Source organism: Macrotis lagotis, chromosome 4 (assembly GCF_037893015.1).
Source record: "Macrotis lagotis isolate mMagLag1 chromosome 4, bilby.v1.9.chrom.fasta, whole genome shotgun sequence".
NCBI lineage: Eukaryota > Metazoa > Chordata > Mammalia > Peramelemorphia > Peramelidae > Macrotis > Macrotis lagotis.
In genome coordinates, this window is record NC_133661.1 from 138,540,179 (window position 1) to 138,567,859 (window position 27,681).

The 27,681-nt window shown below is 35.2% G+C and overlaps 1 protein-coding gene across 2 annotated transcripts; it reads left to right on the forward strand.

Moving 5' to 3' along the window:
* The first annotated feature begins 505 nt into the window (after positions 1–505).
* ARRDC4 (arrestin domain containing 4) lies at positions 506–27,681 on the forward strand. 2 transcript variants are annotated; one of them, XM_074234175.1, is made up of 9 exons: positions 506–582; positions 1,622–1,747; positions 16,439–16,505; positions 17,043–17,190; positions 19,847–19,949; positions 20,599–20,855; positions 20,966–21,128; positions 22,860–23,014; positions 23,293–27,680. In XM_074234175.1, the coding sequence occupies exons 2-9, from the start codon at positions 1,669–1,671 to the stop codon at positions 23,347–23,349; spliced, it is 1,029 nt and encodes a 342-aa protein (XP_074090276.1). In that variant the 5' UTR covers positions 506–582; positions 1,622–1,668; the 3' UTR covers positions 23,350–27,680. The 2 variants fall into 2 exon arrangements, with proteins under 2 accessions (XP_074090276.1, XP_074090275.1); XM_074234174.1 differs by lacking the exons at positions 506–582; positions 1,622–1,747 and adding an exon at positions 10,842–11,154 and having other exon boundaries at positions 23,293–27,681.

Here is a 27,681-nt window from a genome sequence, read left to right on the forward strand (position 1 = left end):
CTACCTAACTACCCTTCTGTTGTATAAACTTTCCTTTTATTCTCTTCTCTCCCAATTAAAAACTTGCTTTTTGAGTTTTAATTGTATAATGAGTTGCTCTATACCCAAGCAAAGAATTATAGAGCATCAATAATCAGGTAGAAGGTGAGAATTTTTTTAGGCTCTAGATTCACAACACTCAAACAACCTGTGTTATCAAAAAACTTTTTGTACCAAGTTGTTAACTCTTTTTTCATGATTTTCTTGTATCACTCTCATTTCTCTTCCCATTTTTCCCTCTATCTCTCTTACCTAATTTTCAAAATCTTTTTTGAACTCTTTCATGGTTCATATTTTTCTTGAAAACTTTGGACATAGAAGTTTTGATTTTGTTTTTTTCTGAGTGTTTGTTTTGATCTTCCTTGTCACCATAGCAACTTTCTATGGTCAGTATTTTTTCCCTATTGTTTGCTCATTTTCCCAGTCTATTTCTTGACTTTTTACCTTTTTGTTAAGTAGGGCTCTGCTTCCAGGGTGGAGGGTTTACTGTCCCATGCTTCTGGGGTTTTGTGCAGGTGTTTCCAGAGAGACTTCTAGGAACCTGTAAGTTTTCAGTTTTTCCAAGATGGTATGATCTAATGAAGGGTTTATTTAGTATTCTCCCTGGCCTGTGTTCTGATCTATGAGTGAATACAAACACTGTTTTCTGCTCTGGAACTGTGAGGAGTATACCTGCTCCCTGATACTATAAGCTCTGGTGTCTTAGGACTCCTTCTCACCCTGTACCTACTACTCAGACTGTGACTGGGATCCAAGTATGAACTAAGCAACAGAGTCCTGCCTCAGTGTAATCTCCTTCTGACCAACTGTTTAATGCCATCTATGGGCTGAGAGGTCCAGAAACAACTACTGTCACTGCTGATTAAGAGACTCCCAAGTCTGGCTCCTGGTTTGCTGTGATCAGATCTGTGACCAGCTCTGGATTGTACTTCACTCCCTTGTAGTTATGGCAAGTCTTTCTTGCTGACTTTGTCTTTGGCATCTTTGGTCTGAGAGGTCTGGAAACCATCACTGCTGCCACTAATTCAGTCCACCAGAGGTCTGCTCCTGGTGCCACCTGCCAGTTCTGTTAGTTTCCTTTGCCATCCTTCTAAATTGCCTTGAGCTGGAAAATTGTCTAATTCCATTTTCTTGTGGGTTCTTCTGCTCTAGCCTTTGTTTAGAGTCATTATCTAAAGATTTTTGGAGGGGTTTGGAGGAGAGCTTCGGGGAGTCCCTGCCTTTACTCAGTTATCTTGGTTCTGTCCCATATACTTTCTATTTTTAAGGTCAATTCTGTTGCCTGGGAATATAGAGAAGTAAAAACCATTAAATAATGAGGCACAGTTTTCTATTCTCAATTTTGATATTTTAAGCAGATCCTCATCATTTGAAGAATGGTTAAACAAATTATGATATGTGTATATGATGGAATATTGTAGTTCCCTGTTTTACAGAAATGGGGAAATGTGTGTTAGAATACTATATACTGTTAGACTCATTTGATGTTTGTTTATCTAATTGATGATTCTATGGAATTTAAATTCCCTCATGACCTGACCCCTTTGTACCATTCCAGTCATCTTAAACTTATTCCCTACAGCATGCTCTTTAATCCAACAACACTGGCCTCCTTGTTGTTCCTCATGTATGACACTCCCACTCTGGATTCTATGCCTACACATTGGATATCTTCATTTCCTTCAAGATTCAGTTCAATCCCACTTCTGTAAGTACCACCTTTCCCTACTAAATAAATCATTAAATATAAATGTTCATTATTTAACTCTTTACTAATTGACAAGGCATATATTTTGCCTCAACTACTTTCTTTGGTGATTCTCTAGGATTTTCCAAGTAAATAATCATATCATCTGCAAATAGGCATAATTGCATAACCTGGTTGCCAGTTGTCCTTTTGGTTTTTTTTATTACATTCATTAATATTTCTAAACTATCAAACAATAGAAGGAACAGTCTTCCTTTTATTAAGTTTCCAGTGTTCTCCCATCACAAATAATGCTAACTTTTAGTTTTAGATATTAAAACTATCATATTTTTATAAGGTTCTTGCCTGCCTGTGTGTCTTAGGAATTTTTTTATAAATGATTGTTGTAATTTGTCAGGATTTTTCTAACTCTGTTACCACAATCATATGGTTTTGTATATTTATGTTTTAATATGGTTGATAATGTTAAAAGTTTGCCTAATATTGAACCACCTTTCCTTCCTTAGTTTATATCTACCTTGGTCAAAAGGGATAATATGGGGGGCATTGTTTGGGTTTTGGGGGTATTTTTGAAAGGAAATTCTTGAAGTGGTATTCCTAAAGCACAGGTTTGTTTGACCATGTCACTGCTGAGTAATTTCTGGTAGCTCCCAATTGTCTCTGTAATCAAATACAAACTCCACTCTGACCTTTTAAGTCCTCTAAAACCTGGATCCACCTTTCCACATTTATTGCATATTACTTCTTTTCTCAGAATACCTTTCAACCAAATTAGTTTTCTTACTGTTTTTCAACATATACAATTCCATTTCTCATTGTGATAACTTTGCACAGACTTTCCCCTATTTCTAGAAAGTGTTCCCTTCTGGTCTCCCTGCATCTTAGAATCCTTAGCTTCCTATAAAACTCAGCTCAAGTATTTCCTTGAGGTCCTTCCCCAGATCCCTCCAGCTACTGATGCTGTTACACCCTGAGGGACTTCCCCTCTCAAATTGATTTTTTTCCTTTACTATGCAAAAGGCATTGTTGTTTTCTTTCTCTCTGGATTGCCTTGATCAGATACTCTGAGGATCTTACCCTCCCAACATTTTTTTCCTTCTTTTTTGGAAATGGTCATTCTTGACCTCTTTGCCTCATATCTCTCTCTCTTAACTAACTCTAAAATTGAATGGGCTTCTCTTAGTCAACTGTGACCTGGGAAAGACCTAGCTTTAAAAAGTCAAGGTCTCACACTGCATCCAAGGGCCATCCCTAGTCATCCTGATCCACATCTGGCCACTGGAATCAACTCCAAAGTTGAAATGAAGCTTACAACCTTGCACAGCACTCCTCACTGAAATCCAATTCACTTGCATGTCATGGCATCACCTCCCAGACAGCAGGCTCTTCTTCTAGAATGAAGGAAAACACAGCAATGATAACAGCCACCTCCTCCCCACAGAATTCAGGATCTTGTATTTACTTCATATATAATTTATATCTTTTTCAATATTTTATGGTGATTTCTAATATTTAGTTCATATAGCTATTTTGAGTTTATTACAATAAGCTGATATGGTTTCATATGCTGCTATTGTGACAATTCAGTTGTTGCAGTCATTTAGCTGTGTCTAGCTTCATGGGGTTTTCTTGGCAAAGCTATTATAGTAGTTTGTTATTTTCTTCTCCAGTAGATTAAGGCAAGCAGAGACCTAAAGACTTAGCTAGGGTCACCCAGATAATTAATAAGTGTCTAAGGTCAGATTTGAACTCAGGATTTTTCTGACTTCCATGTCCAGTATTCGATCCACTAAGCCACATAGCTACCAGAGAGTAGGTTTACAAAAATGGACCAATGGCTAGGGCATAGAAAAATAATAAATAAAAGTTAAAGATAGAAATAGTATTTACATTCTTTATAGACACAAACCAAGCAATAAAAAATAAAATAAATGGATACATATAAAGGCATCCTGATTAATCACAGAGTGACAGCATTTATGATTTGAGAGGAAGCTTAGTGACCATATAGTTCAACCCATTTACCACAGGTATTCTCATTACAACATAAGAGACAAATGGTGTTCCAATCTTTACTTAAAAGACCTCCAAAGAGAGGGAACTTACCACTTCTCAAGGCCACTCATTCCTATTATAAAGTAGATAAATATATTCAAAGTATTTTGGAATGGAGCTTATTTGTAGGAGGGGAACCAGGAAACACTTCAAGAAAAGGTGCTTGAGCTGCATCTTAAAGGGATTCTAGAAGGTACAGGAAAATATAGTTCAGAAATGTGAATGAGTCTGATTTGACTAGATCAAAGAGTGTAGAAAGGAAAGTTAAAATTAAACTGGAAAAATAGTTTGGGGCCAAGTTGAGCAGAACTTTAAAAGCTAACAAAAACAGAATTTATTTTTTCCCCCTATAGAAAATAGGAAGCTAATGAAATTGACTGAGTAAAGAAGACAAATGGTCTCCTTATGAGAGATCATGTTGTTAGCAGTCTGTTGGATGAACTATAATAGTGAGATAAGTAAGGGGGAGAGGCAAATTATGAGACTCTTCTACAAAGGAATGTGGGAAATGTCTTCTTATATCTCTTTTGGGTCAATCTTATTCTTTGTAATTCCGCACCACTCATTTTTAACATTTTGGTGGCTGCTCTTCTATTTATATTGTTGTAGTTATTATATATATTGTTTTCTTGGATCAGCTTACTTCACTTTGTGTCAGTTCATATAAACCCATACTTCTTCTTAATATGATAATTGATCACATTTATACTTTCTTAAAATAATAATATTCCATCATGTTCATGGGCCACATTTATTAAGACATGTTCAATAAATGGGCATCTACTTTGTTTCCAGGTCTTTGCTATTACAAAAAAAGTACTACAATAATCATTTGAGACTTCCTTAGTTATCAGTGTCCTCCTTGGGGACTATGCTTAGTAGTTGAATATCCAGGATAAAGGTATGGATATTTTAGCTCCTTTATTTGCATTCCAAATGGTTTGCCACAATGGTGTTATTAGTTTACCTCTCTATGGAAAAAAGTATTAGTGCACCTGGCATTCCACAAGCCTTTCATTATTGGTTATTTCCATGTTTTATCTTCTTTGCCAATTTGCAAGGTGTGAGGTGCAACCTAGTATAGATTTTATTGGTGTTTTTTCTATTATTATTATTTAAAAAAATTTTTTTGCAAGGCCACACAGCTGGGTAATTAATAAGTGTCTGAGGCTGGATTCCAACTCAGGTCCTCCTGACTCCAGGGCTGGTGCTCTATCCACTGTGCAACCTAGCCACCCCTCTATTCCTATTAAAGATGTGGGTCATTGTTTCACATAGGTATCACAAACATAGGATATTAATTTCTTTTGAGAACTATTTGTTCATATCTATTGATTACTTTTCTTTGGGGGAATAGGTTTTGATCATATATTTCTATTGACTTTCTTTATATACTGTCTATACATACATATAATATATAGGTACACACATAACTCTATTGTCATCTGATACAAAGATTTTTTTCCTTGTTCCCTTTTTCCACTTCCCTTACCTTAGATACATAAATTTTGGTTGTGTAAAAATTTCTCAATTTACATGTAATGAAAATATCTATTTTATCTTTTATTAATTGCTTTATTTTCTTTTAGTTTTGAATTCATTTCCTATCCATAACTGTGAAGTGTGTGATATGCTTCTTTTCTGCTTTGTAATGGTATGATAATTAATATTCAGGTCACATAACTATTTTTAACTTATTATAGACTATGGTATAAGTTTTTAATTTAAGTCTAACCAAGCCAGTTTTCCAGTTTTTTTCCAACAATTTTTGTCAAATAGGGAGTTCTTTGTAAGTAATTAATATTCGAGTATTAATGGAACATTGAATTATTGAGTTTCTTTGTTCTTGAATCCCCTTTGTTACTTTTTTTCACTGTTTTATTTCTCTGTGGTGTAGTAGATAAAATTCTGGGCTTGGAGTCAGGAAAATAACAGTTCAATTTTGTCCTCAGATAGTTACTAGCTATGTGATGCTGAATAAGTCACTTGGAAAAATACTTGTTTGCCTCAGTTTCCTCATTGGTAAAATGTAAATAATAATAGGATCTATCTTCTAGGGTTGTGAAGATCAATGTATTTGTAAAAATAACTGAGCACAGCACTTAGCATATAGTAGGAACTTTATAACAGTTTATTCCCTTCCATTTCTCCCCCTATTTCTTGAAGAATAACAAATGGTTTTGATGGCTGCTATTTTATAATGTAATTTGAAATCTAGAAGTATTATTTCTCCCTTCATTACTTTCCTTTTTTATTATTTACCTTGCTATATTATAGATCTTTTTTTCGTCCAGATTGTCATTATTTTATCAAGTTTTGTAAATTACCTTTTTTGTTAATTTGAATGGTACAGAACTAAAGTCGTTAATTAACTTGGTAGTATTATCTTCTCAGGGCATTTATATTGGCATGACTCAAATATGAGCACTTAATATATTTTGAATGGGATTTCCTTTTCTATTATTGCCTTTTAGATTTTATAGAAATGTTAGGGATTTTTTGTGAATTAATTTTACAGTCTATTATCTTAGTTTCTTTGCTATTCCCTTAGAATTTTCTAAGTAAACCAAGTCATCAACAGATATAGTTTTATCTCCTTAATATATTGTTTCACCTTTGAATTCCTTTTTCTTGTCTTACTGCTTTTTAAAGAACTGTTATATAATACCACTAAGGAGAGTTGTCATCTTTATTCATTCTTGTTTTTATTGAAAATGGTTTTAGTGTATGTTTCTCTTTTTTTAGAGCACTAGACCTGGATTCAGTTGGGAAGACTTGAGTTCAAAAATGGTATCAGGCACATACAAGTCACTATTTTTTTTGTAATTTTATTTAAGGCAATGAGGTTAAGAGTGACTTGCCCAAGGTCACACAGCTAGGCAATTATTCAGTTTCTGAGGTAAGATTTGAACTCAGACCCTTCTGACTTCAGGACTGGTGCTCCAACCACTGTGCCACCTAGCTACCCCAAGTCATTTAACTTCTACATCACTTTCCTCAAATATATAATAAAAGTACCTACTTTTCAGGATTGTTGTGAGGATCAACACAGGGCTTAGCACTGTGCCTCGAACATAGAGTTTTTTAAATGCTTATGCCTATCTCTTCCTCTTTTGATGCTAGATAAATATTTTGTAGATTTTTTTTAAGCATGAGTATTGTTCTTTGTCAAAGGATTTTTCTGCATTTATTAAAACAATTAAGTGGTTTAGAATATTTTTGTTCCTAATATGATTTATTATGATGCTTCCTTAATATTGAAGCATCCTTGCATACTTGATATAAATTTATCTGAGTCATAATGAATGATTCCTTAGATAAACAGCCATAGTCTGCTTGATAGAATTTTATTCAAAATTTTTTAATCACTTTTAATTAATGATATTGTTCTATAGTTCTTCTTTACTTTATCTTTTCTGACTTTACTTATTAGGACAATATTTAATCTCAAAAAAGTGTGTGTAGTAGCATGTTTTCTTTCTGATTTTTTGAATAATTTGTGTAAATGCTACAGATTGCTCTGTAAATGTTTGATAGAATTCTCTTGTGAATCATAGGACCAGAAGTTATTTCTTTTGTGGTTTCTTTCTTTCCTGAGAATTTACTGTTTAAGACTTTGATTGAATGTTTGATAGTTTGGGTATTTCTTTCTCTCTCTCTCTCTCTCTCTCTCTCTCTCTCTCTCTCTCTCTCTCTCTCGGCAATGGGGTTAAGTGACTTGCCCAAGGTCACACAGGTAGGCAGTTATTAAGTGTCTAAGACTGAATTTGAACTCAAGTACTCCAGGATCAGCGCTCTATCCACTTTGCCTCCTGGCTGCCCCTGTATTTCATATTTTTTTTTAAGATACTCCTTTAGTTCTTTGGTGCAGCTAAAGCTGCTGGTAATCCAAAGCTGACCCTTCTTAGGTATGTAAGTATAGAACTTATATCTATAAATAATTATTTAAACAATGGAACTATTAGAATATCATATAGAGTTACATGGAAGTAGAATGTAACATAAACATTGAATGTTACAGGATAATAGGAGATTTGAGTGTTGATACATATGTCCATATTAAGCCTTTGGGGTAACCTCATTGGGGAGGTTACAAGTGGATAACATATATATATATGTGTGTGTGTGCATGCATGTGTGTATTATATATATATATATATATATGTATATGTATATATTTATATATCAAACAAGTGTTTTCATTTGAAAAACATAATAGAAGACCTTCCTTTAAATTAGAATAGGATGAGAAAACTTTCACCCAGAACTGTTTATGTCAATCCATGATAACATCATCAATTTGGAATCCAGGTAAAAGAATCATCTGGTATTGTTGTTACTATAGACCGACAATTAACAAATATAATCTGGAAATTAAAGTTCCTTGAAAACATCTATTAATGCTATTACTATTGCCCAAGGTCACAGAAGTAACCAAATAATTCCACACTTCACTTATCCTATTACCTATGTAGTCTTGGACATCTTGCTCTTCACTTTCCTGTATTTCCCAGTTTCCTCTTGTGTAAAATGAAGGGGTAGGAAGCAGTGATCCCTTCTAGCTCTAAATCTCTGCTTTATTCATTCGTATTCTGTCTCAGGATAAATGAGGACAATTTTTAAAACTGAAAGCATAAATAGAATCTCAATAGTTCCTAAGGCTAAATAGAATCATAGATTCTATAATGATCATAGATTATCAAAGTTGCAAGAGATCTCAGACATTATCTTCCCCATCACCCCTCCCCCATTCCTAATCTAGGCATTTCCATGAGGATATCAGATCAGTAGAGAGTTAAAAGAGGCTAAAAGTGTGAAGAATGTCATTTGAAGCTAACAATTATAGGTGAGAGCTGAATGTGGGAAGTAAATGCTATTGGGGCAAATGAAATTTATTATAGACTATGGTGGTTGAGGATGGCAAATGGTGGAATAATTCCTCAAATTTCTGTAGTACTTTAAGTTACAATCTTCAAATAACTGTTATGTTCTTTTAAAAGTGTTTCTAGAGGGGCAGCTAGGTGATGCAGTGGTGAGAGCACTGGCCCTGGAGTCAGGAATACCTGAGTTCAAATCTGACCTCAGACATTTAATAATTATTTAGCTGTGTGACCTTGGGCAAGCCACTTAACCCCATTGCCTTTCAAAAACCTTAAAAAAGAAAAATCATAAAACTGTTTCTAGGACTCTAGATAGGGATGAATTCAAATAAAATGGAACATAGTTAATGCCCTCTATTATTTACTTCCTTACTTTTGTTTTAAAATGAAATGTTTATTAAATTGGGGTTATGTCCAGTGGATGGTAAGAACATCATTTGTCTTGGTTGGCTCCAGGGAACAGAACTAGGAGTAATGGGCAGATCTTGTGCTAGGATGTTGAGGAGAAGAGACACAGATTCCAGGAAGGAACATGTCCCATTAAGGATAAAGAAGAATTTCCTTAGTCATAGCTATCTGATACTAGAACAGTCTGCCCTGTGGAGTAATAAGTTCCCCTGTATCTAAAAATCTTTAAAAGAGAAACAAACACTTATCTGTGTCATGGAAAAGACTCCTAGATTAGGAATGGGGGTGGGGTAGTGATAGGGAAGATAATGTCTGACATCTCTTGCAACTTTGATAGTCTATGATCATTATAGAATCTATGATTCTCTTTAGCCTTAGAAACTATTGAGATTCTACTTGTTTTCAGTTTTGAAAATTGTCCTCATCGATCCTGAGACAGAACAGGAATGAATAAAGCAGAGATTTAGAGCTGGAAGGGATCATTGCTTCCCTACCCCTTCATTTTACAGAAGAGGAAACTGTGATCCAGGAAAGTGAAGAGCAACATGTCCACGACTACACAGGTAATAGGATAGGTGAAGTGTGGAATTATCACTGGTTCTGTATTCAAACCCTGCGTGTGAACACTTGGTTACTTCTGTAATCTTGGGCAATAGTAATATCATTCATAGATGTTTGCAAGGAACAACAACAGTAATAATAATAATAATAATAATAATAATAATAATGATAGTTACCATTTATGTAGTGCTTACAGTGTCCAAAGTACCTTAAAATTATGAGCTCATTTTATCCTCACAATGACCCTGTGGGGTGGGTGTGATTATTATTCCCATTTTACAGATGAGGAAACAAACATCCCCAGGTTCAATGATTTGCCAGGCTCCCCTAGCTGCTAAGTGTATGAAGCTGGATTTGAACTCAACGTTTTTCTTAAACCCAGGTCAGAAAAGAAAAAGGGTTTTTGGAATTCAATAGATTTTAATCTAGGGATTTTAAGTTCTCATGAACCCCGCCCCTAAATCCATCTAATAAACCTGGCTAGCCTGTCTGGCCCCGGTTCATTAGATTCTGTAATCAAGTCATGTTGGTAAGGACAATTTTAAACACTTTTGTAAAAATTAAACAGGAGAGGCTTGGGCAGACCCCCAAGGTCTCGGTCATGTCTCAGGGTAGCTCCTCTTCATGGTACTTCTTGAAGCCCAGCCCCCCCCCCCAGGAGTTGCCATGGAGACTCGTGACTCAGCCATAAGGGCTGTCACTTGCTCCACAGCCTTACGATGTTGTTTCCCCAAAGCCTGTCCACATGGGCGCACCATCCTGCCATTGGTCCTTTACCGCGCCGGTGCTTTCGTTCGTCCAATCAGATGCGTAAGCACGTGCGCCCAGGCGTCCCCTCGCGACTCTCCATTGGCCCGGCCTTTCCGATCACGCTCTGCCCTCGGCTCGCCACGCAGGGAGGGGCCGTCACGAAGCCGTGACTCAGGAGAAGCCGGGAGCCAATCAGCGCGGAGCAGGCCTCCGGGCCGGCCAGTAGGAAGGCGCGTGGGCCGGCGCTCTCCACACCTTCCAGGCCCCGCCGGGCTTCCAGAAGGTTTGTTAAAGCGACAGGCGCCTCCGGCCGCCGGGACTCGTGCGGCCGCCGCGACGCGGGGTGGGAGCGGGCACCCGGACCCCGAGCCCGGCCGAAGCAGCCGCGTCTGCGAGTCCCCGCGCGACGGCGGCCGGAGGGCGGGGGGCGGGGGGCGGGGATGGGGGGCGAAGCGCCCGCGGGGGCCGGCGGCGCGGGGGGCCCCGGGCCCTCGGGCCGCGTCAAGAGCCTGGGGCTCGTGTTCCGGGACGAGCGGAAGAGCAGCTACTCGAGCGGCGAGACCGTGGCCGGCCACGTGCTGCTGGAGGCGGGCGAGCGGCTGGCGCTGCGCGCCCTGCGCCTGGAGGCCCGGGGCCGCGCCCGGGCGGGCTGGAGCCGCGGCGCCCGCGCCCCCGGGCCGCGCGCCGCCCAGGCCCCGACGGCCGAGGTGGAGTACCTCAACATCCGCCAGAGCCTGCGGGAGCCCGCCGCGGGTAGGAGGCCGCGGGCCGGGGGCGGCGCGGGGGCGCCTGAGAGGGGGCGGCGGGCGGCTGCGCCCGAGCTGGGAGGCGGCTGGGGGGGCTGGGGGCCAGCCACGCCGGAAACCCTGCATGGGGCGGGGCTGCCCGGCGGGGGGGGGGGCTGCCCGGCGGGGGGGGGGGGCTGCCCGGCGGGGGGGGGGCTGCCCGGCCGGGGGGCTGCCCGAGGAGGAGAGCCACCCACGAGGGGCAGCCAGGTGCCAGCTTAATCCTCGTGCGGGCAGAGAGAAAATACCCACCCAGGTATTCGTGATGGGCATGAAACGGAAAAGCCTGGGTCCTGCGAGCCTGGTTTTCTCTAACTTTGAACTAAAAAGACCGAGAACCCTATTTGGAGCCCATTGGTCATTGAGACTTCTGTCTTTTACGTGAAAAAAAAAAATAGACCAGGAAAGCAATAAAGGGTTTTTCTCCAACATCACATTTATATGGTATCGGATGAAGTTAGCAATTAAATTGAGGACCTTTGATTCTAAAGCAGTCATTTGATGTTCATCATAGGCACAGTGGATAGATAGAGCACCGGCCCTGGAGTCAGGAATACCTGGGTTCAAATCTGCCCTCAGACACTTAATAATTACCTAGCTGTGTGGCCTTGGGCAAGCCACTTAACCCCATTAATGGCCTTGCAAAAATAAAAAAAAAGACGGGTCTGTGGGCTCAAATCATGAGTGTTTGTTTACTGCACATAAATGTCTTGAAATTATCTTTACTGAATTTTATTGAGTTTTTAGAATGTAATTTATAATCAGTGCTCACATAATACATGGGCATTGGTTTATCTGAAAATTCAACTGAACTTGAAAGCCATAGAAATGTGGGTAATGACTATTACTTTGGATTCATGATCTCATTGCCTGGGTACCATATGATTTAAGAGCTGGAATGAGAGCTCAGAGATCATCTAGTTAAAGCTCTACCCAAATATATTTACTCTGCAAATGATTACTCTGCTTCTTCAAGTTATCTCAAGATGGAGAAAGCCTCTTCCCAAGGGATATGTTTATTCCATTTTAAGATTATTACAATTGTTAGAACATTTTCCTTATTGAAAAGAAACTTGTCTGTTTTTGGTTTTTTTAAGGCATTGGGGTTAAGTGGCTTGCCCAAGGCCACACAGCTAGGTAATTATTAAGTGTCTGAGACCGGATTTGAACCCAGGTACTCCTGACTCCAGAGCCGGTGCTCTTATCCACTGCTCCACCCCTCTATTCTGCTTTGATAAAATATTTTCAAGTAATTTGTACAGCAAACTAGAAGGCTGAAATAATATCCCAACTTTTACTTAATTTCTAGGTAAGAAAGCTCTTAACAGTCATGTTACATGATTCAGTTCAATAAATATGTAATTAATTATGGATAAAACACTGGGGGAAGATGAAAAGTTAAATAAAAGCAAACAACTAACCAAGTTGTTGCAAAGAGAGCTTCAGTTTTATTTAACCTCAGGGAAATAGAAATATAATTTCATTCACTGTTACATTTTATACTAGGGCATCAGGCTTGGCAAACATTTGTGTGCAGCCTATTGTGTAAATGCCTTTGATCAAGGTAGAAGAAGACTTGAATTAGATAAGCAATAAACACAATTCACAAATTGATTGTTGAAGATGTTAAACTAGATATTTAAAAGATAGAAAGTAGTTTAAGTAAAATTATTGCACCCATTTTATATTTCCTTTTTCATTGTTTTTCCTAACTTTAAAATATTTGAATATTGTTTCAAAATGTATATGGGCATAACTTCAGTTTTCAATGTAAAGGTGTCATTAAAATCAACTATATATTATGCAATATAGTTCAATAGGATGTGAGTCAGGATTTTTGTTTTGATACTGTGAGACTTTGTCACCTTGTTGAATTCACTTTTCTATATATGAAAACACTTTTTGCATTGAAAGATGGTTTTTTTAATTGTATAATAATCAGAATATTCTCTGAATATATTCCCATTCAACTTTTGAGTATCTATACTCTTTAAGGTAGTAATCCCTAAAATATTTATCAACAAGTATGAGTAGCAGATTCAACTAATTCTTAGAGTCCTTATCTGTCATTATTTAACTTGACTTTTGAATTACTCAGATTTTAGTTTATTTTAATTCCCATTGAAGTGAATTGCTTCCTGGCTTGCAGTTCAGTTACATTGGCATACAGTGGGATGACATGTTAAAAGTATTCAGTGTGCTTTATTGAAGGCATTCATCTTTGTCATGGAAATTTATCCCAAAGCCCAATGCATTAAGGCTATTCCTATGGAGGATGAGGTCTCCCAGATGATAGTGTTTGAAAATTAACATTTGATTTCTTCAAGGCCCTAGATATTCAGTGCCTCCTGTTTGAGAACCATAATTTCTCAAAATTTTTCAGCCTATCTACACTAAAGAAACCAAGTGAAGAATGCCTGTTTAACCAATTATAAATAATTATAGGGATAAACAATAGGGATCATCTATTAATACATTTATTTCTTATCTCCAGAGCTTGTTTCATATTACCAACTGCTTTTTGAACATCTTCCTTGGAATACCCATTCTCATTCATGGATTGGTGTTTAGTACTTGGACATACCTCAAGTTTATACTAACCCGTCCCATAAAACTCAACAGTCTATTTTAATTTACCTATTTTTCCAAGGAGAATTCCACCATTCCTCAATTCCTCAGTCTTAACCAACTCTTCATATTTCCTGTTTCCTTCTCTCTCTCTTTCTCCCTACCCTCGATTAAGTCAGGTACCATACCCTTTGGATTCCACATCTGGTTCATGGCTTTCCATCTCTTACCTTTCTGCCTTCACATGGACTCTTGCATCATCACATGACCTTTTCTGCATCACTTTGTCTCGTAATCAAGGAGACGATTCAATTGCCACTTCAAGAGGCTTTCTGATCCCAACAATTGTTAGTTAGGCTGTCCCTACCTCTCACAGAAATGATTTTGCATTTACTTTATTTCTATTGCTTCTTTCCAGAAGAATTTAAGCTCCCTGAGAACAAGGATTTTGCTTTTATTGTGTACTAGTTTTAACACAATGCTTGGCACATGACAGGGACTTAAGAAATGCTAGTTTAGTTGAATTGAATAATAAAATATAAACCTTTGCTGTGGACCCTTTTCTCTTTTATTCTCTAAATTTTGTTTGGTGACCTTATCAGTTCTCATGGGTTTAAATCTTTTAAAATTGACTCCTACATCTTTATATCCATCCCTTTTTTAAAGTTTATTCCTATTATCTCTGACTACTTGGAAATTTTAAGCTGAATTTCTTATAGATTCCTTCAGCTCCATATGAACGGAACTTTTTCCCCAAAAGCCTACGCCCTCTTTTGAAACCCTTAGTTTGGTTACCATGTATCTTTCCAGGTACCCATGTTCACAATAGGAGTGTCATTATTACTCTCTTCTACAATATTTCTCATGATCCCTTCTCCCTACTTTCTTACTATTCTAGTTCTGACTCTTGGTGCTCCTTGGTGGTGTGCCTTGCTTTGTATTCATAAATGAGTATTGAATTCTGTAAATAGCCCTTGAGCGTTTTTCATTGGGCAGTGGGACCCAGAAGAGCTCTAATCATTTCTCTTAAGATGAAATATAATCCTTTGTCATGCAATTTCAAACCTGATTATATACCCTTCCATGTACTCTATAATTCAGCTAATTGATCTTCTTTTAATCCTCACAACTATATTCTATCCCCCCCCCCCCATGTCTAGATGGTACACACTCCTTCTACTTCCAGGAATCTGGTTTTCTGAGATTATGCCTGAGTACTAACTTTTTCAAAAGGACTTTTGGGGGGCTGCTAGATGGCGCAGTGGATAGAGCACCAGCCCTGGAGTCAGGAGTATCTGAGTTCAAATGTGACCTCAGACACTTAATAATTACCTAGCTATGTGGCTTTGGGCAATCCATTTAACCCCATTTGCCTGGTTAAAAAAACCTAAAAAAAGGACTTTTGGGGTCCCCAAACTTATTTAGTATTATCTCTTTTTTTTGTGTTCATATTTTCTTCATTACGTTTATGTAAGTTCTTAATTAGGAAAGTACTATGTTGCTTTTAAATCTATAGCCCTCAGCACATAATCATAGTATTGGACACATAGTAAGCATTGAAATGTATATTTAATGTTTTGCATTTGTGGTAGAATTGTTACTTAAGCCATTCACTTTTTGATCTAGTCTGGTTTTCCTTTTAGAGAATAAAATATATTTGAGACAGTTGCCTTGAGTAAAAAAGGTTTGCTCTTGTTCATGCAAAGTCTACAAGGGAGTATGTAAATTTTGGATAAATTTCTTTACCTACAAAATTAATTTGAAATTATAGCTACCAGATCTCCTCTTTTAGCAATTAAGATAAAACATCCACATATGGTTTTAAAATAGCCTGGAATGGGGGGTGGGGCAGGTAGGTGGCACAGTGGATTGAGCACCAACCCTTGGAGTCAGGAGGACCTGAGTTCAAATTCAGTCTCACATACTTAATAATTACTTAGCTGTGTGACCTTGGCCAAATTACTTAACCCTATTGCCTTGCAAAAGAAAAGAAAACAAAAAATAAAATAGCCTGGCTACCATTTGAAAAGCATATAATATACCTGAAAGTGAAGTTCAGCTGAATTCTACCATGGACCAACTATGAAAATATTGAGTAACATTTCTGGGTCTCAGTTTCCTTAAATAGGGGAATTGGACTAGGTGATTTCTACTTCTAAAATTATTTTCTATAAATCTGTTTTTGGGAATGATTACCATGTAAGACTGATTCTTTACTCTCCAACTTTTCCAAAAAATTCACTGAATAAAAGTAAAAATTAGAGTATTATTGTAATTAACCTAATGATTTGAAATTAAAATTGTTACATATGTACATTTTTGTATTTCCTACCTTCAATTTTCGAATGCAGAATATAATATTAACAAATATTTAGTGTTTTAAAAGAAGCTATTTTAGAAATATAATTTTTTTATGTGAAGTTTGTGTTTTTTGAAGTATATTTATATGTCAAATTTCAAAGGGAAGTACCAACTGCTCACGTGTTCTCTTGGGCCTTTTTCTTTTTGTTCTGTGCATTTTGCACCCCACATAAAGATAAAAATTTTGCTTCTCATGTTAATAAACTTTATATGGGTAACTATAGTAGCAAAAGAAACTTTAAAGGAAATAGAAACTAGTTTGTGTTATAATTTTTTTTTATTTTACACTCTACTCATTTAAAACATTAATCTGTCTTTAATAGGTGAAGACATCATTTTATTACAACCAGGAAAACATGAATTTCCATTCAGCTTTCAGCTTCCATCTGAGTAAGTGAAACTAAATTTTGCATGTTTTCTTTGTTTCTTAGATTTACATATCTATCAGATAAACATTTTCTATTTACTGCTTATCAGAAGTAATGTAAGATACAAAAATTGCCTTAATATGTAGTATACAGAGATTTGGCCTTGGAGTCTGGAAAACTTTAATTCTTCTTTTGACACATACTGACTGAGGAGCCAATAACAACTTCTCATTTGTGCAGCCAATCGTCTTAAGACTAGTATGTGTAAATGGCATATTTTGCCCCCCCCATTGCCCCTTGTAAAACAAACTTGTAAATTAATTATATGCCCAGTTCATTTATTAGTTTTAACTTTTGTTTATGAAATTGTTTAGAGGTATAAATTTCTCTTCAGAACTATTTTAGCTGTGAATTTCGATATATTGTCTCATTGTCCTTTTATTTGTAAAATTTTCTATTTCTATAGTTGGTTCTTTAGTCTGCCAGTTTTTTAGAATTATGTCACTTTCCAATGACTTTAAAAAATTTTTCTCTAATTATTATATGGTGTTTATTTCAGGCCTTTGGTAACATCATTCACTGGAAAGTATGGCAGTATTCAGTATTCTGTGAGAGCAATCTTGGAACGGCCTGTGGTACCTGATCAAAGTATAAAAAGAGAACTTCAGGTTGTTAGTCATATTGATGTCAACACTCCAGCTTTATTAGTAAGTTTTTTTAATTATAATTACACAAAATATTAAGATTTAGCCAATTTGATGACGCTATGACCTGTCACTTTGTGACTACTTAAAGAGTATAATTTTGCAACCCATAAGTATTCACCATAAATAGATGATCTTAGGTTGGACAAATTACAATTTGTGTGAATGTGTTAATACTATTGATTATATCCTTGCTGTTCAGAATTTCTTTTGCCAAAAAGTTATGCAAGCTTGAAATGCATTAATAAAGCTTAATAATAATAATGCACAAGCATAAAGTAGTTACTTTTACCAGAGCAACTATATTCATAGGGCTGTAGTGTCCTAAGCTCTTCAATAATAGTAGGTTGAGAAACAGTAATTATAGTAGAGTATTAATCATGCTTAGCCTGTTATTTAAGCTCTGGCCATTATGCTGTGTATCCTTCCATTTTGCATGTCATTTTCTAACATTAAGTAAGTGCATGCAGCTGCTGCAGAGAGCCTTTCAGTTATCATTTTCTTATGACAGATTTGGCCACATTAAAGCATTGAACTTCTAATAATCACTAGAAATACTGTAGAATGATAAGATCAGACTATAAGTAACAACAGAATAGGCAAGATGAGAGCTAATGAGCTAGATTCTTTTATCTAAACCCATATTATCAAAATAATATAAAATTATACCTTGCACTTTCATGATAGCTAGTAGGACCTAATGGTTCTACATTTAAATATGAATGAATGATTTTTACTTCATAGAAAATGTTGGATAATTTAAACTTTCTATCATAGTGTGACTGATATATTTTTAGTATCTGGGGATTATTTTCCTACTAATATTAGGGGGTTCTACTATTTTAAACATGAAGAAAAGAAGTTAAGTTTTGATTATATAGGCCCTATAAAAGTAAATAAACAACTTGTTTTTAATAATTTTTAGATAGTTGTAAGTCTATATCTTTTGTGTATGAGGAACTAGATAATTAGAGCCAATCAATCTCTATGATAAGATGCTTCTCTAAAGATATTGATTGCCAGGGGCGGCTAGGTGGCATAGTGGATAAAGCACTGGCCCTGGAGTCAGGAGTACCTGGGTTCAAATCCGGTCTCAGACACTAAATAATTACCTAGCTGTGTAGCCTTGGGCAAGCCACTTAACCCTGTTTGCCTTGCAAAAACCTAAAAAAAAAGATACTGATTGCCCTGGATCATACTGCAGGCTTAGGTAATAAAATAATCAAAAGTGGTAGACTTGAAATGGGATATAGTCCAGTCTTTAAAGCCTCAGTATATATTAACATATTTGTTTATTATGTGAGAAATATATTTTATTAACTTTAAATAATACCTTAGTGGTGATTTTAATTAAATGGTTTCAAGAAAGAATTCTTAATCTGAATGATCTTAATCTGGCTGCACATTGGTTGAGGAAGGAGAGGGAAGGGAAATAAGCATATATGTGTATATAAATCTTATATATTTCTCTATGCTTTGTTTTGTAATACTTTGTATTTTATATATTTAAAAATATTCTTGAGAAGAGATGCAAACTTCATAAGACTACTAAAGGCAGTTGGGGGAGGTATCCCAAAACCCCAAAAAAGATTAAAAACTGATGCTTTAAAGATCATTTGATGTATTGTAAAATGTAGGTGACAGTCTTAACTTGGTCAAACTGACTTAAAACATCTTTAAAAACCTCGCTTTAATGATAAAATTTAATTGTAGGAGCTTTGTAAATTGTTGGCAATGTCCATTGCCATAGCTTCTTTATGTTGCAGAAAATACTGTGGTGCGCTTATACTATTTAATTGATAAGCACTTTTTTAAAAATTCACATTGAGGCAGGATAGCTAAACTATCTGGATTTTTTTTTAATAACAAAAGATAAGCTTATTTTCAGTTGAAAATTGATTCTGTCAAAATATCTTAAGCTGAGATTCTTTTTGCATATTGTTAAGTCTTACTATCAATCTTTCTCTAAAGTTATTTGAATATTTTTTAAAATTAACTTGTCTTTAAGTTTGATATACTGATTATCTAGTATTTTAAGTGACTGAAAACTATGCTTACAGGAAAAATATTTCCGTAGAATAAATTTATTCTAAATACCAGTTTATTAATTTGAGGAACTAGGCTAGAATCTCATCTTATTTTTCAAAAGACGAAACAAGATGTAGAGTACATGTTATCATATATTACTACTTCATATTATTATAAGCAGGTTTATAGCATAAAATATGAAGGAAACAAGACAAAAGGAGAATTTGTGGTAAACTAACTAGTTACCTAGTTAACTATCTTTTCAATTTTTCAGAAGAAACATGATTTAATTGATTTGGGTTCTCCTTTTACCAAAGCAGATTGCAGCCTCTTCACAATTTATAATTGTTCTTCCAGGATTGCTATGGCTATTCTTCTGGTGATATCCTAGAACACAATTACATTTGCTGTCACTGATCTTTCCATCTTGGTAGGAATTGCCAGGATTTATGCTCAGCTACCATGATCTTTAAGAAGCCAGGATTGACACTTATTAAATAGATCCCAAGTCTTATTTGATGCTTACCTTAGTCCTATTGCATTGATTATGAAAATGAGATAATTTTAGTGTTTTCATTCCTTAGGAAAACTCATTTTTAATGAAAATTCTTGTATTGCCTTTTTTTTTAAGACACCTGTATTGAGAAGTCATGAGAAAATGGTTGGCTGTTGGTTTTTCACTTCTGGTCCAGTCTCATTGAGTGCCAAAATTGAGCGAAAGGGATATTGCAATGGTAAGAAGGGTTATTTTTGTCAAATGTCCATATAGAAAACCAATGAATATTTTTATAGTTTTTTAAAAAGAAAGAATAACATTCCACTATTAAGGAACTTAAGAAATAGTCTAATAAATGCTGGCAGCAGTACTATTTGTGTATCCTTTAATGTCTGTAGTGGAAACTTCATTAATCATACCTTTTGACAATACCCCTTTTTCCTTTATCCAGTGATAACTTCATTTTTTTTTCTGTAGTATTAAGCCTAAACTTCCACTTCTACCACATATTTATTTATTATACTTAGGACAAGAATTCTTCTATTTTAACAACATTTTTATTTCTTAAACATTATTGAATATATTGGTGATGTTTTATAATCTATAAATATTATGAATTGTGTAATTGTAGCAAGGATGTTAATAATTAGAAAACGTAACTATACAATAAAGTGTAAAATAAGAACAGTGAGCTTCCAACTGACCTAGATTTGCAATTTTACCATCTTATTTTCTTAATATCTATTACTGAATATTTAATGCCAATGTTTAATTCAGAGTCATCACCGGTAATAAATTGACAGTCAGGTACTCATCACAGTATTATGCTGGGTCATTTCTGAGAAACCACAATCAATATTTTGCATTTTATTATTTCCTTTCATTAGGTGAAGCCATACCAATATATGCAGAAATTGAAAATTGTTCATCTCGACTTATTGTTCCCAAAGCTGCCATTTTCCAAACACAGACTTATTTGGCTAGTGGGAAGACCAAGACTTTTCGTCAAATGGTTGCCAATGTTCGAGGAAACCATATTGCTTCTGGAAGTACAGATACATGGAATGGCAAGACTTTGAAAATTCCACCTGTTATACCATCCATCCTTGATTGCTGTATTATTAGAGTAGATTATTCCTTAGCTGTGAGTAATTTTTAATGAGAATTAAAATTAATAATCATCATCATCATCATTTTTATATTAATAATAGTTTCTGACCCGTGCATTTTTTGTTTTGGATTTCTGCTGAATAGGTATATATTCATATTCCTGGTGCTAAAAAATTGATGTTAGAGCTGCCATTGGTGATTGGCACAATTCCATACAATGGTTTTGGGAGCAGAAACTCCAGTGTTGTTAGCCAATTTGGTGTGGATATGAGTTGGTTGACACTGACACTGCCGGAACATCCTGAAGGTAATTATTTTATTCTCTATACTTAAAAAAAATATTAGAAGCAAAGTTTCATAGATGGGCAGGGACATCAGAAGTGCTCTAAGAACAGATTATAACAGATGATCCTTATTTCTTGACAGGGTTATTAGAATTCAGAGGTTCATAGATCAGAGACCCTTAGAGGTCCTCCAATTCAACCCCCTCAACTTGCAAAATGATTATATAGGTGCAAAGCGGTGAAACTAGATTTCAAATCCATCCAGATCCTCCTATTCCAAAGCTGTTGAAACGTCTTAGATAGTTGTAGTATATTCATCAAAACCTTTGCACATCTTCCACAGTATGTGAACAAGATTGTAGTATAATGTGATGGGCCTGGAAGACCTGGGTTTAAACCTAACTTTAGATTAGCTATCTCATTTTTTTTTAAGTGGGAAGAAGGGATTGCTGTGAACTTGATTACCTCTAAGGAAGTTCCTCTTTTAATTTTAGCTTTTAACTCTTATGAGTCTGAGAGATTTGGTCTGTAAATGATAGGTGGATTATACTGATAGTTGAATGATCATACTAAAGAGAAGTAATTGATGGTGTGCTGAATCCATTAAAATGGAGTCTCCTTACTATGCCCAAACAAGTTCTACTACTTTGGCCTAATAGTACTTGTCATCTTGACTTCTGCAATATTTGATATTGTTAACAACCAACCCCATTTCCTGGCTCTTTCTGTCTTCTCCATTTTTGTATTATCATCTTACTCAAGATTCTAGGTATCCTTCAGAGTTCTGTCCCAGGCTCTCTTCTTTTCCATTTCCTGTCTTGATCTCATCCTCCAGTTATCTCAATGAAGATGACTTCCAGTTCTAACTAGTCAGAAACTGCCTCATGATCTCCATCTTTCATCAATAAGTACGTGTTCTATATCTGAAAGGCATTTCAAATACATTTCCTAAACTTAACAATTTGTCTTCTTCAAAGCCCTTCCCTCCATCCAATTTTTTAGTTACCAGAGTTCACAACTTGGGAATTGTATAGCTCTATAACTTCTTACAACTTTTATCTTAGATACCATATCATTCCAGTAGTCTCCAGTTGGAGTGTTGTAGCTTACGTGCCATATATGGGAAATTGTTTTTGATTCCTGGGGAAGTTTTCTTTTTGCCTTGCCAGTCACATAGGTTGGATTGAAAAAATTTAAGTTCTTTAGGATTTGAGAGGAATAATTAGAAAACATCTCAGATAATGAGAGTATTGATTGAATCATGAGAATCCTAATCAGATCATATCTGGATTAATGTATTCAATTGTAATTGACATATTTGAGGAAGGGGCCAGGGAAATGACATGATATCTGTTTACATAAGGAATTCTTGTTTAGCATCAAAAGCAAATAGATATGTGGTATCAGTTTAGAAATGTTTAAAGTAATATATCTAATTGGGTTAAAAAATAGGTACTAAGATCTTACTGATTAAAGAACAACGTTTTGCCCAAAATTTTCTTATTCAAAAATTGAGTTCATAGAGTTATTTGTACAGTATTGTGAAACTAAAAATTGCTTCCAGAAAAGACTCATAAAATTCTTAAATCACATTCTGGATAACTTCAGTGAACTTTGTTTTCCTAGAGGTTTAACTTTGTTAATGGTTTCCTCAAAATAACTTGGTAGATTTAGGATATTTCTTTTAGCAGTTAACAAATGAAGCTGTATCCTGCTTTTATAGTTTTTAGATTTGATTGCTTTTTCTGTTGCAGCACCACCAAATTATGCAGATGTGGTATCTGAAGAAGAATTTTCTAGGCACATTCCTCCTTACCCTCAGCTCACTGATTGTCAGGAAGAAATATGCTGTCCTCTGTTTGCTTATATACAGGAATTCCGATTTCAGCCTCCACCTCTATATTCAGAGGTAATGTATCCATGCTTCAATCAATTCCACTATTCTCAAATAATAAACAAATTATTCTTCATATTTATATCTCAGACCCTATCATGACATCAGCCATTGAACAAAAAAATTTAAGTGCTCCACATGGGGGTGGGGGGGAGATTGAATTCAGGACTTTGGTCTTACTCTAGTACCAAATTTAAAACTCCTGATAACAAGCCACAGATATCATATACTACATTTAACTACAAATTTGTCCTAATATCAAATGTTAAAAATCTTATTAAATTTCTCTTCAGATTGACCCACATCCTGGTGATAGAGAAGATACTCAAACTGTTTCGTTCATGCTATGACTGTTTCAGAAACTGCTGCAATCATGATTAGATTAGGTCATGAAGTCTTTCCTGCGGCCTTTGTTGGGAAGGGGCTTTAGAAATAGGGGAACTTAACTTTCAGTGTCAGTTTTGAACTTAAAAGCTAAAGAATGTAGAAGATGGAACAAAGTGTGGGCTTTTGATATGGACATATTTGCATGATGGCCATTTAAGTAATGGAATTGAACTTATGAGTATCTTGAATGGGAACTGGATATACAGATGAAGGTGGAGTAAGTGAAAGGAAAGAACATTTTGAGTGACCCACGAAGTAAGTACTAGCTATATATATATATATATATATATATATATACACACACACACACATAAGGGACATCCTATAAATTTTGGGTTTCTATACATATGATGCAGCTGTCTTGTAGAAAGGTTGTACAAGTAAAAAATGACATAATATAAAATTTAAAAGAACCCTTTCCACCAATTGAAGCCTTTCATGTTTTATAAAACTTTCAAAAACACATTGTTAATTGGACCAAATGAACAGTTTTCTTAAACTAATTTAGTTTAAGATTTTTCTTTAAGCCCAGCAAAAATATTTAAGAGTTCTTCTAGGTTATTGACCTGAGACCAAAAGGTGTAATTGAGTAGTATCAGAACTCTATTAAGACTACACACACACACACACACAGTTATATTAGAGATAAGCAAGAAAGTAATAGTAAATGGCTTGAATTCTTCTCTGAAAAAATAATTAGCTTAAACCTCCATATCAGAGTAGCAGTGGCTACATAATTACACTGTTCTCATTCTTCAATAATTCTATCTAAGCTGTTTTTTTGTTTTGGTGCAATATTTAACTATGTCACTTAACCTCAGGACATTGAGATTATCATTGTGTTGCTGCTAAAAGTAGTTTCCTCCATTACCCTTATTATTGTTCTTTGTTGTTTAATTATACTTTGTATGGCAAACTGATAAACTAATACTAAAATTTAGAAAGGTGTAGGATTCCTAGCATTTATTTTTCTGATAGTATGTCAAGTGATATCTATTCTATGTCATAAGGGTTTTGACTCCAGACCTTGGTGCTTTCCATAATCATTAACTATGATTAAAACAAAAACTTAATAAATTTAGAGGATTTTCTGAGTAAAAGTCATAATCATAACAGCAGGGATTTTTCTACTCATAAAAATGTTTTCTTTGTATTCTTAAGACATACCTCTCAATCTTTTGAGTTTTGTAAAGACTTACTTGAACTGTTGACTTTAAATTATACAGCTTTTTTTTTTTAAATTTTCACACATTTAATTCATAAAATTCACCTGAGAAAATCCACTGGGACAAAATTGGTGTATCTAGAAGGATGCCAAAAATTTGTTATCAGTATGATTCCCTCTTTAAAAGTTTGGTATTTGTTCACTGAGAATAGATATTGTTTTCAAGCCTACTTGAAATATCTATTCTTCATTAAACTCATGTAATTGCTTAGGCACATATATCTGTATATACACACATTATACATATGTATATCCAAATGAAAAGAAATGATAAGTTTTTTTTAAAAGGTCTGACTTTTTTTCATATTAGGAAATCTTGGTGTTAAAAATGCCTCTATCAAAGCAAACTGGAAACTCATTTGTAAATCTTAGGAAGCTACCATGGGTACTGAGAAGTTAAATGATTTGCCCATGGTCACATAGCTAAGTATGTCAGTGGTAGAACTTATACAGCTTTATTTAGTTGTTTTATTTTAGGAAAATGACATCTTCAAATAGTCCTTGTTTTGAAAATCGGTAATTTGCTGGTTAAAAAAAAAGATATTCTATAATGCCAAAAAATTAGTTTACTTGAGAAATCTATTCCAAATCAACTCAAATATAGTTAATTTGAGTCCTTAGATTCATTTGACAAAATTAAGCACTTAAATTTACTGTTTTTGATACCCTAAAAGAATAAAATAATGTAAGGTACACATCATCAGTAAACAGTCTGAAGCACAAGAAAAAGTCATGTAAAGGGCTGTTTAAAATAACATGGGTTAAAAAATATTTGTCTTAATTTAGAAAATCATAATATTTGTCATTGACTTTGGACATTTACCTCAATATCACTGTGGTACCAAGAATATTCATTGAAGAGTAAATATGCTGCTGGAATGTGCTTGGTTTTCACCTCTTTGTGGCTTTTATTTTGTTTTGCAGAGGAAATGTGGCCTTAAAATTGCTTGCTTAAAAAACAAAGTAAAAAACGGTGTATTTTGGCACACAACCTTTACAGGGCAAAAATTTTAATGCTTTCCTGTTTTGCACAAAAAGCAAGGGTTGTTTTTTTGTTGTTTGTTTGTTTTCACAAGTGAGCTGTGAAAGTTTTTCAATTCCAAAAGAAAAGCTGTTACAATATATTAACCCACAATAAAAAAAAGATTGTATTTTGTATTCATATATATGAACCCTATGGGTTCTTTTTGTTAATAAAAAAATGGTTTCATGTACTCTGCTTGTTGACTTATTTTCTCAAGAAAACTTTAAATCGATCAGTACAAAGTTGTATTTATTATTTAAGACAAAAGGAAAAGGAATATTCACACTAAAATCACTCCATGATTGATTACTGAAATATGAAAATTGGAAGTCTTAAAACACCTTGGATTATGCATACATAGCTATGAGGGCTAATCCAGAGTCTTGCTAATTGACATCATACAACTTGTAAATTCTGAATCACATATAATCTTACTTTAGCATATTAAAAAACATCACAAGTGACCATAAGTATTTTATTGAAATTGAAATGTTACTCACTAGTTCATGATTAGCCTGTAATTCCTTAAAGCAGTTAATTCATCTTTAGAGTTCGAATTTTGAATAGGAACTAACATCTCCAATTGAGTAAAACTGGTTTTGCTTTGAAATGAAAGTTCATCTCTACTTTCAATGCATTATTTTGCCTTTAAAATGTCCCTGTATAGGGCGGCTAGATGGTGCAGTGGATAGAGTACCGACCCTGGAGTCAGGAGGACCTGAGTTCAGATTGGCCTCAGACAATTACCAGCTGTGTGGCCTTGGGCAAGCCACTTAACCCAAACCTAAAAAAAAATCCCTGTAATACTGCCTTTTGGAATATGATGAGAGGTTAATCACTATATAGTAGTTTATATTTTTACAATGGTGCTTTAGGTACAAATTATTCAAGGTTTGTTTTCCAAATAGTCTCCCTTTAAATAAGGTATTCTTAATTTAAAAATTTTATCATAAGAAAATGATTTCTTTTATGATTCAATATATTCCATTTAAAAATATTCTCAGAAAAGATCTGGGCTCCAACAGACTGCCAAAATGTACCAACATTTGATATTATTTATGATAAAGAAAAAAATAATCATTGACATGATTCTGTGATAAATTCTGTTCTACTTCATTTCTCCCCACAACTGAATCTTTTCATCCTTATTTCTTCCTAAGATTTAAAGGGACTGAAATACCCAAGGCAGTGTCTTAGGAATAACATGAATGCTTATCCTTATCCCTCTAGTTTCCTCTATATCTGAAAATGCTGACATTTTCTAAAGGTAGAAAACAGAGTTGGCATTCAAAGTCAGATCTGAGACACCAATTCAGAGTTGTTGCTTCTCCAATATTCTGTGCGTGCCTTCAACATTTTGTCATTTTGCCTCAAAATCGCCATAGTTAAGAGACTTAAAAAAGATCCATATCATTTGAAATAAGTTCCCAGGAAATCAGTTATATTCAAATATAAAGCTCTAGACCTGCTGGAACCAGACTGAGGTTCTATATCACTTATTGTGTGATCCTCTTGACTTCAATTTTCCCATGGGTAGAATGGGAACAGTAATAGCAACCTACCCTCATATGTAAGGCTATAATGAGATTTTTGTAAGGCACCTTGCTTGCAACCTAAGTAATCACATAAATGCTAGTGTATCATTATTTTATTGAGATATATTCCATAGAAAAGAAAATTTTTTGATCATTTCTGAAATAATTTCTTCCACCAATAGGGATTTTATTTTATTTCATCAACCTAAGCTTTTGAACAGACTTCTGAGGCTTGGCAGCAGTAAAGGTGAGGTTCAGGCTGATAATTTTTAGATCACTTTCAATGACAGTTTCCGCAAAGGAAATAATCTTTTGGAAAAAGTGAATTTGCAAAGCAGGAGTACATTTATATGACATGATTTAAAAATAATCTCAGTAAATGGGTCGGTCTATCAATATTTTAAATTTTTCTGGTAAAATTAGGTATCAACTAGCTATGAGTTTACCTTAATTAAGGGTTTTGTATTTACGTAAAAGGACCAGATAGTTGATTTAAGGATATTTACTTTTT

Excerpts from the sequence above, each read along its gene's own strand:
- ARRDC4 (XM_074234174.1), top strand. The coding sequence starts at position 10,842 with ATGGGGGGCGAAGCGCCCGCGGGGGCCGGCGGCGCGGGGGGCCCCGGG. Across the intron at positions 19,950-20,598 it reads GCGAAAGGGATATTGCAATG|GTGAAGCCATACCAATATAT; the intron begins GTAAGAAGGGTT and ends TCCTTTCATTAG. Across the intron at positions 21,129-22,859 it reads ACTGCCGGAACATCCTGAAG|CACCACCAAATTATGCAGAT; the intron begins GTAATTATTTTA and ends TTTCTGTTGCAG.